At 36.2% G+C, this 17054-nt stretch overlaps 2 protein-coding genes across 2 annotated transcripts; one reads left to right on the top strand and one right to left on the bottom strand.

The window, feature by feature from the left end:
• Positions 1-2295: 2295 nt before the first annotated feature.
• LOC141646827 (uncharacterized) lies at positions 2296-3547 on the top strand. The gene is made up of 2 exons (XM_074454796.1): positions 2296-2484; positions 3157-3547. The coding sequence occupies exons 1-2, from the start codon at positions 2377-2379 to the stop codon at positions 3451-3453; spliced, it is 405 nt and encodes a 134-aa protein (XP_074310897.1). The 5' UTR covers positions 2296-2376; the 3' UTR covers positions 3454-3547.
• A 129-nt stretch (positions 3548-3676) lies between these two features.
• LOC141646828 (small ubiquitin-related modifier 1-like) lies at positions 3677-7683 on the bottom strand. The gene is made up of 3 exons (XM_074454797.1): positions 7250-7683; positions 4765-4914; positions 3677-4043 (listed from the first exon to the last, which is right to left on the bottom strand). Exons 1-3 carry the CDS (start codon positions 7322-7324, stop codon positions 3969-3971), a joined length of 300 nt encoding a protein of 99 aa, XP_074310898.1. The 5' UTR covers positions 7325-7683; the 3' UTR covers positions 3677-3968.
• Between the last annotated feature and the right edge of the window lie 9371 nt (positions 7684-17054).

Genomic DNA, 17054 nt, shown 5'->3' with positions numbered 1-17054 from the left:
GTTCCTTCGCGTCGATTCTTTGGTAAGATTTGTACTTTTGTCCTTATGGTTATAGTGTTATCATTGTTCAACTCTAATTAGATTGTTGGGGGAATTAGGGTAGATTTTGATGGTATGATATGTGTATAGGTGACGAATTCGTAGAAGAGCCTTTTTGATCTTGTTGCTGTGATTGTCTTGATTGCAAATAAGGTAGGGTTTTCCCTACTCATTTGATTGTGTAATTTTTTATGTGTATTGCGGTTGTTGTTGCTTGTTTACACTTGTTGTTGATATTATGGAGATTGGTTGGAGGAGATGATGATGGTTGTGGTTGAGTTTGTTTGTGAGCCATGTCGAGAGATGGTCTCGTTCCCATGTTCGCCTCTTGTGTCTCTCGTCACAAGGGAGATGTGCACATTAATGATCTGGGTTCGCTCGTTGCGATGAGCGGGAATTTGGTGGGCAAGGTTGCGGTCTCCCACCGGCGGTGTGGGTTACCTGTTGCGATGGGTAACTAGTGATTTGTGTTGTTGGAGGTGATGGTTCACTGATTATTTTTCTATAGTTGTTTCCGCTGTGTACGTATTTGATTATACAGTTGACTAACCCCGTTTTATATTTTCAAAATTGTGGTGATCCATTCGGGGATGGTGAGGAGTTGGTTTAGCAGGTGATGCTTGTTGATGGTTGATGGGATAGCTTGCGGGGCATAGACGGGCGACGTCATCACTAGTCATCATATGCTTTAGCTGACATTAGTACTTTGAGACTTTATTTAAGTTGTACTTGTACTTTTCTTTGGAGTTGTTTGAGAAGCGTAAACTTTAATACTCTTTTTATTAAGTTGTTTCTTTATTGTTACTATGATGCGTACTATCTCGGGACACTGAGATGGTAGCACCCTTATATGCTGAGGTGGTCCTTGATAAGATACTTTGGTATATGGGGGTGTGACAACTACTAGACTCGGTTCAAACTCGTGACACATGTCCCAGCCATCCATAGCACGCAGCAACAGCAACAACAACTAAATCAACCTGCTAATTTATCTGCTTCCCATTCAAACAGGAATCATTGAATGGATCCAGGTCAGCAATAGGAAATTGGGTGACAATTTCACAAGACAGAAAACAAGTCAACCAACAGTTGAGTAGGAATAAACTGAACAATAGCATTAAAGCAATAGTAGACTATAGCAGCAACAGTAGCAATAATAGTAACAGTAATGGGATAGAACAACTCAGCATGCCAATCATCAACCAGTCTCACTTATTTACATGGTTAGCCAAACACTACCGAATAACAATATCAACCGAATAACTGGCACTCTGGCAGTATCACAACCCCCTCAACACCGTGTCATGCTCAACTGTGCAACCTGGCAGTAGCACAACCCCCTCCATACCGTGATATGCTCAACTGTATAGACTGGTAGTAGCACTACCTCCGAGCTATGCTCAACTGATCACAACCACACATCTCGACGTATAATCAATAACCGCAACAACAGTAATATTAACAATAAATAAATATTAAGTAATAAAATAAGAAGAATGTTATGTATAATACACCAAAGTGAGAAGTAGTCCAAATCTAAGGGCATCAAAGTAAAATTACGCAAACCTCAGCACACCAAAGTGAAATTAGGCTAACCCTCATAACACCAATGTAAAAATAATCCTAAATTTAACAAAAAAAAATACAAAAGCCGAAAAGGTACCATAAATATAAGAAGAAAAAAACTATTGGACTTATACTCTAACACGCACCCTCATACGAAAGTACCTTGGGTTTGAAGTATGGATGCAAGTATATATGCAACTGCAAGTCTTCCCATATCTGTTGCTAATATTCCACTTTAGAATTCAGGGGGCGAGATTCGAACCCGTGACCTTTTGATCACACTGGTTATAATACCATGTCAAGAAACTATCTCAACCAAAAATTTAAGTTAATAATTGGAATCCCAAAATCAAACTTATACTCTAACAAATGATACATGTAAACTATATTGCTTTTACGTACCCGTCTCTAACCATCGATACTCGAATGCGATGATACATTAGACGCCTCACTAGAGCGAGTAATACTTGAACACTAACCCGTGAAATACTTCATCGTAGGCTAATTTTAGAACGAGACATTCAAATAAGGAAAACGTAGCGACTGCGGACATGACAAGAGAGTACTAAATACGTGGTACTTCCCTACGCTGCCGCATACTAAGAGGGCTTATATAAACAAGACACCTCATGCATTGTTACAGAACTTCTGACATATTCTTCTCTACTGCTTTTTTTTTAACATTGTTAATCTAACTAAGGGCTGTGTTTAAGATGTTGTAAATAAAGTCCTTAAAAAGCATATCATTTCAACAGAAGTTGAGCTCACAACATGAGACGGATTTCAGTTAGCCTTTCTTCGCCTTCGTTTTCGTCTTCGTCTTCGCTTATTAAGCCGCTTGTCGCTGTCCATAATCCCCTCTGTTATCAGCTTGTTAAGGTATCTTCGATTACTTTTGAGTACTAAAACTCCTTCTGTCTGAATTCATTTGTTTACGTTTTTATTTTTATTTGTAAGGATACTACAATTACAATTAAAGTTGTAAACAAATAATTGAGACGGGCGAAGTAGTTTTTATTCTCATTTTGTCGATGTAGCTCGTTAAATTTTGAAGACTATTGGTAGCTCACTAGATCAAATGATATACTCTCTCCGTCCCGGTCATTTGTCGTCCTTTTTCATTTTGGGTGCATCGTTGTCCTTTCTATATTAGGAATGTATTTAGTGAACAATTTGGTCATTTACGCTCAATTTCATCCACGTGTCATTTAGTAATTGACTCTCTCCTCTCTTCTTGGTCTTTTTGGTAAAACCAAAAGACAACAAATGACCGAGACGGAAGGAGTAATAACGTTATGAAACTAAAAACAGACAATTTTATGTAAAACCGTCTCATATTACTATACATACTCCCTCCGTCAGAATCACTTGTTTACCTTAGAGGTATTTTAATCAAAAGTAGACAAATGATTGAGACACCAGAAGCAAATTCCAATATTATACGATTTTCATACGGTTTGGTCTCATAATAAACCATATAAGGGCTTACCACTATAATGTAAAACTCGAATCTTTCCGGCGAAGGTTTACTTTTGTGAACTTATCTAACAGAAATACAGCAAGTATGAAAGAGATGAGAAGATACTAGACAAAGAAAGGGCACCTTCAACGGCGGAGATAATGGATGAAATAACTCAAGAGATGGAAGAAAACGAAAGAATATTGGATGAAAAATCTCGACAAGGTTTTGTAAGCCAAACATCGGATAAGATGTTAGATGCAGCAACAGAAGCCATATCTAGTGATGTCGACCCAGAAGATGTCAAGGAGATATACAAAGAGGGTTCCCCTGGCCAAACATACCATAAGCCACAAGATGATGGTGGTATCGGACCAACTAGCGTGTGATGGAACTAGTATAAGGATGAAACAAGAAAATGTACTAGCATTGTATAGTAGCCCTTTGGTAACGAGTTTTAGTATTACCCGCTAAAATATGCAGTACAATACTTTTGTTGTCGTTACCTTTCAGTCTCGTGAATGTCGAAACTTCATTAAGTCAAATGCCATCTGTATAACACCTTTCTTTACGGTTGCTAAAAAACAAAAAGAAAAAAAAAACACCAGAACGGAAAGCATAAAGCACACTGAAGTAGAATTGCAAGATCATACAAAGCGACGTTCGCTAAATTAGGACATTCATAAAGTCGATACTGAGGCGAAGCTCAATAACCTGAAATGAAAATTTCAAGACGACATTCCAAACGTCAAGATTATGTGCGATAGTTCCAAACAAAACCACTAGGCCGATAAAAAGACTAAGATTCACAATACGGGGAGTTAAACAAGGTCATCCACGACAATGATCAGAAAAAGAACAAAGGTTCTTCTTAGGCCCGAGTGTGGCGGAGGAAAGATATTGATTATATGGCGTAGCTGTAGTTCCCGCCAGTCTGATGCAGCATTGCGTCTATCTCATCACCATCTTCCATTTCCAACTGCAACAAATTTATGTCAATGTAAGGTCACCGGATGATTGTTTCATGTAGTATAGGAGAAGTACGAGATTTAACCAAGCGCATTGTTATCAGAATCCCGATCTATACATGACTCTTAGCATTTTGAAATGCCTTGTACAAGAGAAAATAGAGAAAAAAGATTGTACATCAGATGTACAACCTCACACTTAATTAATTTTTGAGTTTTTGTGTATTTTTTTTTTTTTTAGTTTTATAGAGTATATAAATTACATTTTAGTTTTATGACATAAAAAAATCAAATTTTTCTGAGCTTATATGTAATTTTTTTGAGTTATAATGTAACTTTTTGAGATTAATGTCTAAGTAAATGAACTCAAAAACTTTCTAATAAAACTCAAAAATTTTAAATTAAAGCTCAAAAACTTTATCTTAAAGCTCAAAAACTATATCATCTGATGTAGTACATCAGATGTGATGATGTACTACATAAGATGTAATCCATTTACTGGAGAAAATAGGGGGCCACGCGAAAAATGGGGAAAAACGAGTTAAGCGTGAATAAAACATTTAGTACAATATTTGGTTTGTTTTAAGAGATGTCCCGGCACATGTAACACTAATTTAGGACAGGCTGCCCACGTCGAAATAACTAGGCTATGCCAAGTCCGACATTTCCCCATACCCAGGTCGAGTAAGACAGTATGCAAGTGTGTGAGAGGGGAGGAAGAGAGAAAGAAACCTCATCAGGAGTCTGATCAACACGTAGTCGGCGTCCATCAAATAAGAATGCAATGGAGTTGATATCCACAGACTGTCGGTCACAGTAAGCATTCATCAACTTCTTGAGTTGGGTAGACCTCTTAATTTTGAAGAACACCTCATTGCCATCCTTAAAACAAATTAAAACATGTTACCCATAAGATCAAACATATACAGGAGTTTTAATTAAGTAAACGATATCTTCCGCTTTAGTAGCTAGCATACAGATATGCAGTCATACATTGTGAGAAAATTCTTATAAAAAAAAATGCATAAACACCACCAAATTTCACTATGTCAGATATAAATTTTAACAAACTATCGAGTAAACAACAGTCGCCAACGGTAAGAGCAACACAGAAGAATGTAAAAAAAACAAATTTGAAAATGCTTTCTTGCACAAAGAGCAAGTGTCTTAATTACTAATGTTGAAATCCCTCTCGTATATTAAGACTTGTCTTTGCTATTCCATATGGTGTCACAAGAACAATTACATCCAAACACTCACAACATAATTGACACTCGCCGCAAAACAGATTTGGAACATCAACAGTCGAGAAGCATTCCCCTTTGAGTTTTGAATAGTTCGGATTACAATTATCCATTATCTTCCTGATAAACCATCAATCCAACCTCCAAAACAGAATAAAAAACGGATTCATGTAAAAACACAGTTTTCTCCTTGCTCAAAACCAAAACACTAAAACTTGGGAGAGACGGTCTTTCAATAAGTTATTGAGAGACCAGTCTTCCATACCAACACAGTTTTCTCCTTGCTCAAAACCAAAACACTAAAACTTGGGAGAGACGGTCTTTCAATAAGTTATTGAGAGACCAATCTTCCATACCCTTTTATTTGTATTTTGTGACCCTTTGTTGTTGATCGAGACATAGTAATTTCATACCTATTTACATAATAAATGTACCCATTATATTTTTAATCATGATTTGTACCTATTTTATTTTATTACCTTTAGTACCACTTTTTCTTAAAATGGTAAAATAGTCACTTAGGAGACCTACTCAAACCAAAAACTAAAATACGCTAAGGTTCATCGGTGTCGTCCTGTATACACATAATCCTTCTAACATCTAAGATACCGCATAAAATCAGGGGAAATCTGAACCTAACATCCCACATAGACATAAGACATACACAAAGGTTCTCAGAAAACGTATCGGGAGAAACAAATGATTCAAACCAATGTCCACCAACAGAAAAGTACAGTAAATGGGACGAGGACAACGACAGTACTTAAATCCAAAATGCAAACACAACTGACAGTGTTCGCTTCCATGACAAGCATGTTTCAGACAACAGTTCCCCATCTAAAATCCATACTTGAAGTCACTCCTTAGGAACAACCGAACAATAGAGTCCACCATTCGTTTCTATCAAAATTATGAGCCTACAACCATAATCTTTTCAAAAGAGCCCTAGACCATATATTGCAAGAGCCGAAGACCATAAATTGCAAGCATTTGTCACAAATAATTGAGAGTCTATCACACCATTAATAGATTGAAGAAACTCTTATCGCTGTGACTTCAGCATACACTCACCATACCACAACCTTCAACCAATAAACTCCTCCCTTCCACAACATCCGCGTAACAAAAGGTTGCAGCCGATCCCCATACAAACTCAAGACTAGCACCTCCGACCTCAAACAAACAGTCACAGTGACTTTCTTAAGGCTAGCACCCCATTCAAATTTTTGAAAAATCCCAAAAATCGCTAATTAGAGTATATTTCCTCCATTCATCTCCATGCTTTCGTTCAAAATAACATGAACAACCCCAAGATATGCCTAAATCACATAAAAAATTCCCCATTCGCATAATAAATTACACTCCTTCCCTTCATTTCCATACGTTTGTTCAAAATCATCTAAACAAACACGTATGCCACAATCACAATAAATTCCCCATTCGCATAATAGATTATATTACCTTCATTCATTTCCATACGTTTTGTTCAAAATAATCTAAACGGAAACATGACTAGCCACAATCATAATAAATTCCTCATTCGCATACGTATTAAACTATACTCCCTCCATTCACTTCCATATGTCTGTTCAAAATAAACGCATGTAAATGAAACGAATGAAGAAATTTTATTACTCACTCCGTTCTAGTCATTTGTTTACCTTTGATTAAAATACTCCTCCCAATGAATATAAAAGGTAAACAAGTGATCGAGACGGAAAGAGTCCTTACCAACATAAAATTTTAGGGTTTATGGGTCATATCGGAACAAATTACAATCAAAACAAACAGTAAAATTAACACATAATAACAAAAAAATCAAATTAACAACTTAAACAAACACCTAACAACAAAATAAATAATGGAAAATGAGATAACGCCACCCGATTATACCGAAAATAAATCAAATTAACAACTTAAACAAAACCCTAAATAGAAAAACCCTAAAATTAAAAGAAGGAAAACAATCAAACCTGACCCTTGACTTTGAGATTGATATGAGCAGATTGATCTCCAGGCTTCTTGTCTTCTTCTTGTGTTCCTGACATCGTCGCTCTTTCTCTCTCTCTCTACAAACTCAACTTTTTTTTCGCTTCTTCGACTGCGCTCACTGCTTCACTACCACGCTATATGCTTTAAATATTATTCACCCACTTTTCAGTCCTCCTTGATTGCCGCAAATTGTTTTATAAGACGGTCTTATATGTTAGGACGGCGTCTGAGGTGATTAAATGGCCCGGGTCGATGAGTTAGACTTGGACTAGCCCACTTTTTATTGGGTTTGGGACTTTTATTTGAGTCTGGAAAAGTCCATAGGTTGCTTGGAAAAGGCCCAAAGTGTTTTTGGTCTAGGTATGGCCTAAGTGTTTTACTTAAACTAGTTGTTGTACGGCGCGCACCCCAAGATAGTCTCACTAATGTAGTTTTATACCTTAAGCACAGCGAGGCCGGAAAAGTGGTGCAAGAAACATGTGCAATTGAGACTTTTTTTTTTGCGACCATCTAAAAAAGAGTCAAAACACAATTTTGTCACAAGAGTAGAGATGTTTTCTCAATGAAAGCTTGAAGATATTCCTTTTTTGAGTGATGTAATTAGAGCAAAAGCAAAGAGAAGTCCATGATTTTTATCTGGTTTGAAAAAACTTATATTCCGGCATTTAATATCAATAATCTCAGGTAAACGTGATGCTTGCCCTAATTCCAGTCCGAGATCAAAAAATAAGTTTGAATTAAAGTTGTACTCCCTCCTATTCTACATAAACCTCCCTATTCATGGGGGCACTAGAATTAAGAAGGGGAATTAAAATAAGGTAAAGTACTGAAGTATTGTAGTGGGGTTTGATAATTGGAGAGAGGGAAAGTATTGTGGGGTATTATTGTAGGTCAGGTGATTAAAATAAGTATTGTTGTGGGGTAAGTTGATTAAAATAAGTATTGTTGTGGGGTGAGGTGGGGTATTGTTGTGGGGTAAGGTGATTAAAATAAGTATAAAACTTTTCTAAATAAGGAAATAGGGAAGGAATTGTGAATATATGAAAAAGGAAAGAGAGAAATTTACGTAGAATAGGATGAAGTAGTTCATAAGTTAGAGTTACTATACAAATCAATAAAATATCCAACTAAAAGACGTAAAATTGTTGTTAAACATCCAACTGAAATTTGATGTGAAATTTGTTAAGAGTTGCCTCCATCTCTGAATCTCTCTCATTTTCTTCATGGCTTCGACATTAACTTCAACATCCTCGTCTCTCTTAATTCACAAAGGGACGAGATCGTTCTCGATGGATATTTGACTAAAAGTCCGCCAAGACTTTTGAGTCAATGGGATATTTGGGTCGAAGATCCGTCGAGACCTTGATCTAATCAGTGTTTAAAATAAAGACGCCGATCTTAATTTTAAACGAGATTTGAAAATACCGTTCAAACCTTGGTTGGTGATCAAATCATGATCGAGTTTTTCTAAACTTTTATTTATAACTTGTCTTAATCTACCTAATAACTAATACAAAACATTCTATTGTACCTACGTATCTAACTAGAAATAACACAACTAATTTAACCAATCCCTATATCTGTCAACTACTGCCTTATTTTATTATATCCTAGTAACTGTAGATAACTAATCAAAGAGTCCTAATTGAGCTAGTCTTCCGCACCCAACATCGTATCATACCTGCATGTAGAGGCGGCAAACAATGACACGACACGAAAACACACGACACGAACCCGACACGAAGTTAATGGGTTTGGGTTGAGTCTTAATGACTCATTTATGTAAGTGGGTCGACACGAACACGACACGAGATTTAATTGGGTCGGGTTTGGGTTGAGCTCTCTAAACACGAACCCGACACGAATGACCTATTTACTAAATTAATCATAATTTTTCTTGATTTTCCATCGCATAAATATACTTACACTTTCCAAATATAGACAAAACACGAAAACACGACACGAACCCGACACGAAATTAACGGGTTAGGGTTGAGGCTTGATGACCCATTTATGTAAGTGGGTCGACAGGAACACGACACGAAATTTAATTGGGTCGGGTTTGGGTTGAAAGATTTGTGACCCGTTTACATGTGACACGAACTCGACACGACCCGATCTGTTTGTCAGGTCTGACTGCATGATGCATGCATGCACATTAATTAATTAATAAATTTAATTTCGAACACAAGCTTATACTTAACGCGTATAATGTTGGGCCTACTAAAAATACTACTCCCGTAAAATACTAATTATTACATAAATGCATGATGCATACGTGCCCATTAACAAATTGTCCACATGATTATGACAGTTTTCTAGAAAATAGAAATATAATTCACGAATCATGTTATTAATTTAATTAATTTAGGCCATGTTCTTTCCGGCCGAAAAAAAGCTGAACCAAATTTAATGGAGCTGAACTAAACTGAATTAAGAGTTATTTTGTGAAAAAATGAATTGAACTGAACTGAAATAGTACAAAAGAACATGACCTAAGGCGTCGTTCTTTTCGGCTGAAAGGAGCTGAACTGAACCGAACTGAAGTAAAAGTTAGGCCTTGTTCTTTCTAACTTATTTTTAACTCACCCCAGTTCAACTCAACTTTATTCAGTTCAGTCATAATTGACTGAACTGAATGAGCTCAAATTAAGATTTAAAGAATGGGACTTAAGGATCTATTCTCAAGAATCATGTTATTAAATAAATTACTATTCATTCTCAAGAATGGTCATATAATTTTATTAAATTATAATGCAAAAAACGACATATAATATTATATATTATGTCTTCTTTGTGTGCTTTTTATATGGAAGGCCTAATAAAACGTCTTATTAGTCATTACAACTTAAAGAATCACAACCATCAAGTATTTAACTACCAAACAAAACTACGCACGATTCCGAATCAACATTTGCAAACAAAAAGCACCAAAGCTACATTACAACATTAGTAATCACTTTCAGAAAAATAAAGGTACGTCTTAACCCTTGGAACTAATGTAATCCAAATTAAGAGCACAAATTTTTATTTAAAGCGATATTATCCGTTTTAAGCTTAAAACGGGTCTTGACTATTGTTTGCTTGTTATTTGCTCATCTCAATATTCAAATATACTCCCTCCAATTTCCTATTATCTTCCATCTTTCCTTTTTCACACAAGTTTGATTATCTTCCCTCTTTCCTTTTTTGGTAAGTTTCATTCATTTTTTATTAATTTCTCTCTCCTAAAAAATCAACAACTCTCATTACTTTATCTACTAGTTTGAATGCCCGTGCGTTGCAACGGGGTAATTAACTTATTTATAATCCAAAAAAAAAAAAAACTTTATAAGGGTTTAATATTTACATTCTATGTCTTAGAAAGTCATGATCAAATGTCTTAAGGTTGTAATGCTACCCACCTATTGTAGATGGTACATTCTACAGTATGTCTTATGACTTGTTTACATATTATTAAAATATCTCTTTAAAAAAAATAAAAGATTAATATATACGTGGGTTAACTCTTATTTATAATCATATAATCACCCCACCTTATACTAATCTTTCGATGTGGGACAATTCTGCTATAAGTAATAAATTCACAAAACTTGGATTTTTTTTCTGATGTTGGACAATTCTACTATTTATACGTAATATATATTCATCAAACCTCCATTGTTTTTCAATGTGGGACAAATAATATATTCAGAATTACACCATCTTTTTTGCACTTAGTTCAATATCCAACCAGATCTCGAATACCAAATACAGACAATTGCTACTCATTATATCTAATAATTATATTTAAATTTAATAATATGATCAAGTACTCTCCATTAATATTTGTACGTTGTTTTTCTTCAAAAAAAAAATTAACATATTGAGATATGGAAATTTCCCGTGGTACCCCTTAATTTTGTCAGATTTTCCATGTTACCCCTACTTTTAAGAATCTGCATATGGTACCCTTGATGTTCCATTTTTTTGCCCATGGTACCCCCTAATGTAAAGGCTGTTAAATGAACGTTATGTTTGATGCCGTGGCAATAAAATAACAATTAAAAAATAATACCCATTTATTATTTTTTATTGGTACGGATATCTCTCTCTTTTAAATGAAAATTTAATTAACTATATCATTATATTATTGAAAATTTCTCATGGTAACCTTGAACTTTGATAGATTATACATGCTACCATGGACGTTTATTTTCTATTTTTTTTATCATAATTAAAATATGTGCAAGTGATAGGAACCTATACTCTAATGATAGAATTTTTTTTAACACAATTCTAATTATATTATTTAAAAGTAGTATATTTACCACACTTACATTATTTATTCTTTATTCATCATTCATTCTTTATTATTTTCTCTCACCTATAAATTTCACAACTTACAATATTTTATTTTACTGATATAAGGAAATAGGAGGGAGTACTAAATAAACAGCTTGGTTTGTGTTTCAAGCTTGTCTCCGTCTATTTGCTTGCTTGTAGGATTTCATTAATTGGGTTTGCAAATTGCAATACTTGGTCTTTCGTTCTTTGGTTTGAATGCATAGGCCGAAATACCCCTTTTTTTTACACCCTATTATGAATTTCACAAATTCTCATTTGTGACGGGCATATCCGTCGCAAGCTTGCGTCGGGTCAAGTATTACCTATGTGCAGGGCCGACCCATAGGGGTGTTTGATGAGTCAAGTGACAAGGGCCCAAGTCTAGAAGGGGCCCATGATAACGGAATTAGAAGTCCGCTATATAGGCTATAGCTTGAGGCCTTTTGTCAAATAAAATTTACTACATGTAAAAAGTAGAATAAGGGAAGTGGTCTAGTGGTTTTGCATCTTACCAAGTAATTAGAGGTTGTGTGTTCTATTCTCCATAGCATCTTTGCATCTTTTTGAAAGAATTCCAATTTTTACAATTTTTTTACGATTAAAGGGTTGAATGATAAGATACCTCGTTCCAGTTCTTCAAATTCAAAATCATTTTTTCTTTTAAATTTTTAGAGTTTTTCAAAAATCAATCCCATATTTTAAATTAGGGAACAAAAATTAGTGTTCTTCAAAAAAAATTGCGTTTGTTGTTTCGTTTATTGAATTTTATTAGTACTAGTATTTTTACAAAATTGGGGTCCCATTTTATAATTTTACCTAGGGCCTCAATATATTTAGGACCGGCCCTGCCTATGTGAGTAGATAAGACAAAAACAAAATGTTTAGGGAGTAGCAATCTGTTTTGTCTTATCTAATTAACCACATGGGTATTACTTAACCCGTGCAAACTTGTGACGGATATATCCATCACAAGAGAGACTTGTTGGTTGTATGATTTCTATGTCACTTCCTCGTCGGTCTATGGAATATTTGAGCAAATTGTCTCTCAGTTTCTTCTTAAGACACTCCACACACCATTATGAATTGACTTGGGGGATTTTAGGGATTTAGGGTTTAAATGTATAAAATTTGATTTGGGGGAATTGGGAAAAAAAGTGACTGAATATGGGATACGTTATGTTTGGGTAAAGTTAATGAAGGTAAGTAAGTGGGGGTAATATGGGTATTCCGCGTAAATTTTTCATTAACGAGTCAGAAAATATTACAAAGGAGTATCGGTTCAAATATACGGTGGTGATTGGGGAGTATACGTAAAAGTTTGGGGGTTATTTGTAAAAATAGAAATACATAGTGGTTATTTGTAAAAATACGCAAATACATGGTGGTTATTTGTAATTTTTCCTTTTTCTTATTCATTCTTACGGAGTATATCACTACAAGAATTTCAGTCTCGGGCGACCAAAATAGGCGACTGATTTTAGTCGCTAAAAGGAAATTGGCGACCGAAAGCAGTCGTCCCGCGTTAGTCGCAAGGCCTCGTCGCCTAAATTACTCGGGCGACCGATTATGGTCGCCAAATTGGCGACTACCACATAAACATCGTCGCCAAATCAGCGACTACCATCCGTCGCCAATTTTGGCATTAAAAAAATAAAAAAAAAATTCGAGATCTGCATCTTGCATAGAAAGAAAGAGGCTTCCTAGCCACTTAACAAAACCAAAAAGCGATTCTTTATTTACAAGATTCCTACAATAAATCTACACCAATAAATTTACATCAAATATTTTCTCATTAATCAAAGTTATTTACATCAACAAATTTACAATACAAACTTGTTCATTAATCAAAGCCATTTACATCAATAACATTAAAAATTTACATTACATATCGGCCAAAAAAGCTATTACAAAACAGCCACTGAATTTGCACATTAATCAAAGCCCGATCCGTCTTCTGTGCTTCTCTTTTCCTTTTTGTCTTCAAATTTTTGTGGGTTAATACCTTTAAAAATAAGATGAAATCCGAAAAAAGAAGTAATAAAATTGAAAATTTGGTGAAGGTTAATCTTGTTTTAGCGAGATGTATGTTTGGAGATCATTGATTTTTTGTGGTTTTATTAGGAAAACACAAGTGAAAGATGAACTGATGAAGTTTGGGGAAGCCAAGATCTATTTAAAAATGAATTTTTGTAGTTTTTTGTATAGTGAGAACAAAATAAAAGACGGAGTGTGGGATGCGTTTCGGTAAAGTGACTAATGGTGGGTTTTGTTTATGTAAATGAGAAGGTGGATACTGGGGGAGGTGGATCTATGATTTATTTGTGTTCACACAATTGGCGACTGTTTTCGGTCGCCAAATTGGCGACGGGTATTGGTCGCTAAATTTGGCGACTGTTTTCGGTCGCCAAATTGGATAACTTTCGGTCGCCCGTGGATTTCATACAGATTTTTGGATAAAAAGCTACAGTCGCCAAATTGGCGACTGTTTTCCGTCGCCCGAGTTTTTTTTTTCTGTCGCCAAATTGGCGACTGTAGCTTCTCTGTCGCCTTTGTCTTGTTTTCTTGTAGTGTATACAGACAAGTGGTATGTACTTAACCGTCTTAAGCTTAAGATGGATTGTGTCGTATTAAGGGAGACTTATTGAGTTAAGAGTACCAATAATGTTTTATCACCCCCTCTGTTTCCGTTTTATATTATACTCCCTCCTAATTTAATTGTTGGTTCCTCTTTCCTTTTCGATGCTAGTTAGGTGTTGGTTTGGTAAGTTTTGTGTGGTCTAAATTCAATTCTATGTGGGGTAGGGTGTTTTGTGTGGTTCAAATTCATTTCTTTAATTTTGCTGCCCAAAAGAAAGGGAACCAATAATTAGACTTAGGCTCCTCAAAATAAAAAATAATTAGACTTAGACTAGGAGGGAGTAAAAGTGGCAATCATTGACACGACCCGAAAACACGACACGAACCCGACACGAACTTAGCAGGTTAGGGTTAAGACGTTGTGACACATTTAAGTAATTGGGTTGACACGGACACGACACGAAACTTAAATGGGTCGGGTTAGGGTTGAACACTTTTGACACGAACCCGACTCGAATAACTCATTTACTTAAAAGTGTCATAATATATTTGGGTTGAATCAATAACCCAGCCAAACAACTTAAAAATAAGCATTTTCATTCATCATTTTTGGGATAATAGGGCTATAAAGCTTAGTTTATTTTATTAGTTTATTGGATTAAACGAGTTAAATAGATTAAAAATGACCTGTTAAAAGATAAACGGGTTAAACAGGTCGGGTTGGGTTATAGAAAAATTAAATGGGTTGAGTTAGGTTTGAGACAAATGACACGTTTATGTAATTGGGTCAGGTTAGGGTTAGAGTAGATATGACCCGTTTAAGGTTGACATGGACACGAACACGGCACGACCCAATCTGTTTGTCAGGTCTAGGAGGGAGTAAGTCGTTTTAGGAAAAAAAAAAATTATACGTTGCTTTACATTTTTCCATGTATTACATGTTCTAATTTCATTTTTCAAAGTACTAACAATAAGGAAAAAAAGGTAATTTAAGCCATGAGATTGGTGGAATAAGTTTGTTTATCTATTTTCAAATATGATACCAGTACACTTCTCTCTCTACCTTTTAGAGAGAGCCTTTTCTCTCTTTTTTTGAGAGCACGTGCCTTTTCCTTTCCAAGAAAAAACAATCATCATCACCTTTCTTCTTCAATTGGGTAGTTGCAAAACCCTAATCTTCCATCTGCAAAAAGCAGATTTTTTTCTTCTAAATCTTTATATAAAATTTAATCATTACTTTATCTGTTTAAGCATTGGGGGTATTTACTTTGGGGAATTCCAAGAGTCTCTTCCCCAATCGGTTTGAAGCCCCTTGTTTTTAATTGGGAAGCCTTAGGGTTAGAGTAACGGATTGAGGAATCCTTATGGGTTATTTAAACCCTGGTTTGTGTAGGGTTCCCTCATCATCTTTCTCTTTGTTCTCTAAATCCTTTATTCATTTTACAAGATCAAAGTATTTTCGAAAAAAATCAAGGTTTAAGTGCTCTTTGAGGTACCGTCTTTGTCAGACTGTCGAAATGGAATTTGAAGAACAGTTTGGACGCTTTGCTCGTGGGGTTGATCATCAGGATGATCAGGATGTTCACCAGAATTTCTATAATCATCAGCCGTTTCATCAACCGGCTCCAAATCCTGATTTTAATCCTGCTAATCCGGTGCATGCAAATGTCTGGCGTTATCCACGCAGTGGGGGGGTGGTAAATATTGATCCAGGGTATCTGGGTCAGTCTAGGGAATATTGGGGTAACTGTATACTGGGATTCCTTGTGGATTATCGTCTGTTTGAGGCGGCTATGGTGAGTGATGTCATTAGGGAGAAATGGAGTACTAAGGGGGATATTATTGTTCACAAGATGGGGGAAATTTATGTTCTGCATTGCTCTGATGTGGAAGATATGGAGGGACTGCTGAGGAGGAGCACTGCAACCATTGAGGGGGCACTGATGGTTTTTGCGCGATGGTTTCCGGATACTGTTCCTAGGACGGTCCGCTTTCCATATGCGGAGATGAAGGTAAGAGTTTGTGGTTTGCCTTTTGAGTATCTCTCCATGCATGTGGCTAGGGTGGCGGGTAAACTGTTGAGCCATTACTATCAAGTTGAGCCATTTGAGGTAGTTCCAAAAAATGACTATCTTCGTTTGAAGGTTTGTGTCAAGCTAAATGAGCCTTTGATGCCGGGGTTCTTCTTAGCTATGGATGGGGGTTACCTACTATGGATCCAATTTAAGTATGAGGAGGTGTTTAAGTATTGCATTAGGTGTGGTAAGGTGGGACACAGGGGTACTCAGTGCAGGGAAAGTTTAATGACAGTTGTGTCTAGCATTAATGGTATGCTTGATAGAACTTTGGAGAAAGGTTTTATGGTTTTTCAATCTAAAAGTAATCATACCATGTTTAACATGGATTTGAGGGCCACACCTTCAACAACCAAGCACGTTTCTTCTAATGTGCGGTTGGCAAATGGAAGGCCAACTAGAAACAGGCAACGGGAACAACCTGAGAGACTAGTGGACTTCGAATTAGGGATCACTCCTGGGGGGAGGGTTTATCCAGGGATGAGATTTGCTGTTACTGACCGACCCTTTGCTGGTCCGGTCATTTATTCTGCTGGTTATGGTGGTGCAGGAGGGGTGGGCCCTAGTTCTATGCAACCTCAACCACCTATGGGAATTTCTCTTAATGTGGGTGTGGGTGCTCAGGGAGATATTACCATGGAAGATGTGCAGGGTCAGGGACTTGGGAGTAATTTATTTAGAGGTTTTCATCAGGGATCTGGCTCTGAGGCTGCTGGGGACCAGGCTGATGCTGGGGCTCAATATGTTCATGGACAACCGACACAGGTAGTAGGACAGGATCGTGGGGTGGAGCAAGGGGTTTCTGGAC

Source organism: Silene latifolia, chromosome 3 (genome assembly GCF_048544455.1).
Source record: "Silene latifolia isolate original U9 population chromosome 3, ASM4854445v1, whole genome shotgun sequence".
Classification (NCBI taxonomy): Eukaryota; Viridiplantae; Streptophyta; class Magnoliopsida; order Caryophyllales; family Caryophyllaceae; genus Silene; species Silene latifolia.
This window is presented reverse-complemented; position numbering and strand designations above follow the sequence as displayed.

Bases quoted from the DNA above. Each gene is read 5' to 3' on its own strand.
- LOC141646828 (XM_074454797.1), bottom strand. From the start codon at position 7,324: ATGTCAGGAACACAAGAAGAAGACAAGAAGCCTGGAGATCAATCTGCT. The intron at 4,915-7,249 runs GTTTGATTGTTT...ATTTGTTTTAAG, and splicing joins ATCTCAAAGTCAAGGGTCAG to GATGGCAATGAGGTGTTCTT. The intron at 4,044-4,764 runs GTTTCTTTCTCT...AATTTGTTGCAG, and splicing joins TTGATCAGACTCCTGATGAG to TTGGAAATGGAAGATGGTGA.
- LOC141646827 (XM_074454796.1), top strand. From the start codon at position 2,377: ATGAGACGGATTTCAGTTAGCCTTTCTTCGCCTTCGTTTTCGTCTTCG. The intron at 2,485-3,156 runs GTATCTTCGATT...CTTATCTAACAG, and splicing joins TCTGTTATCAGCTTGTTAAG to AAATACAGCAAGTATGAAAG.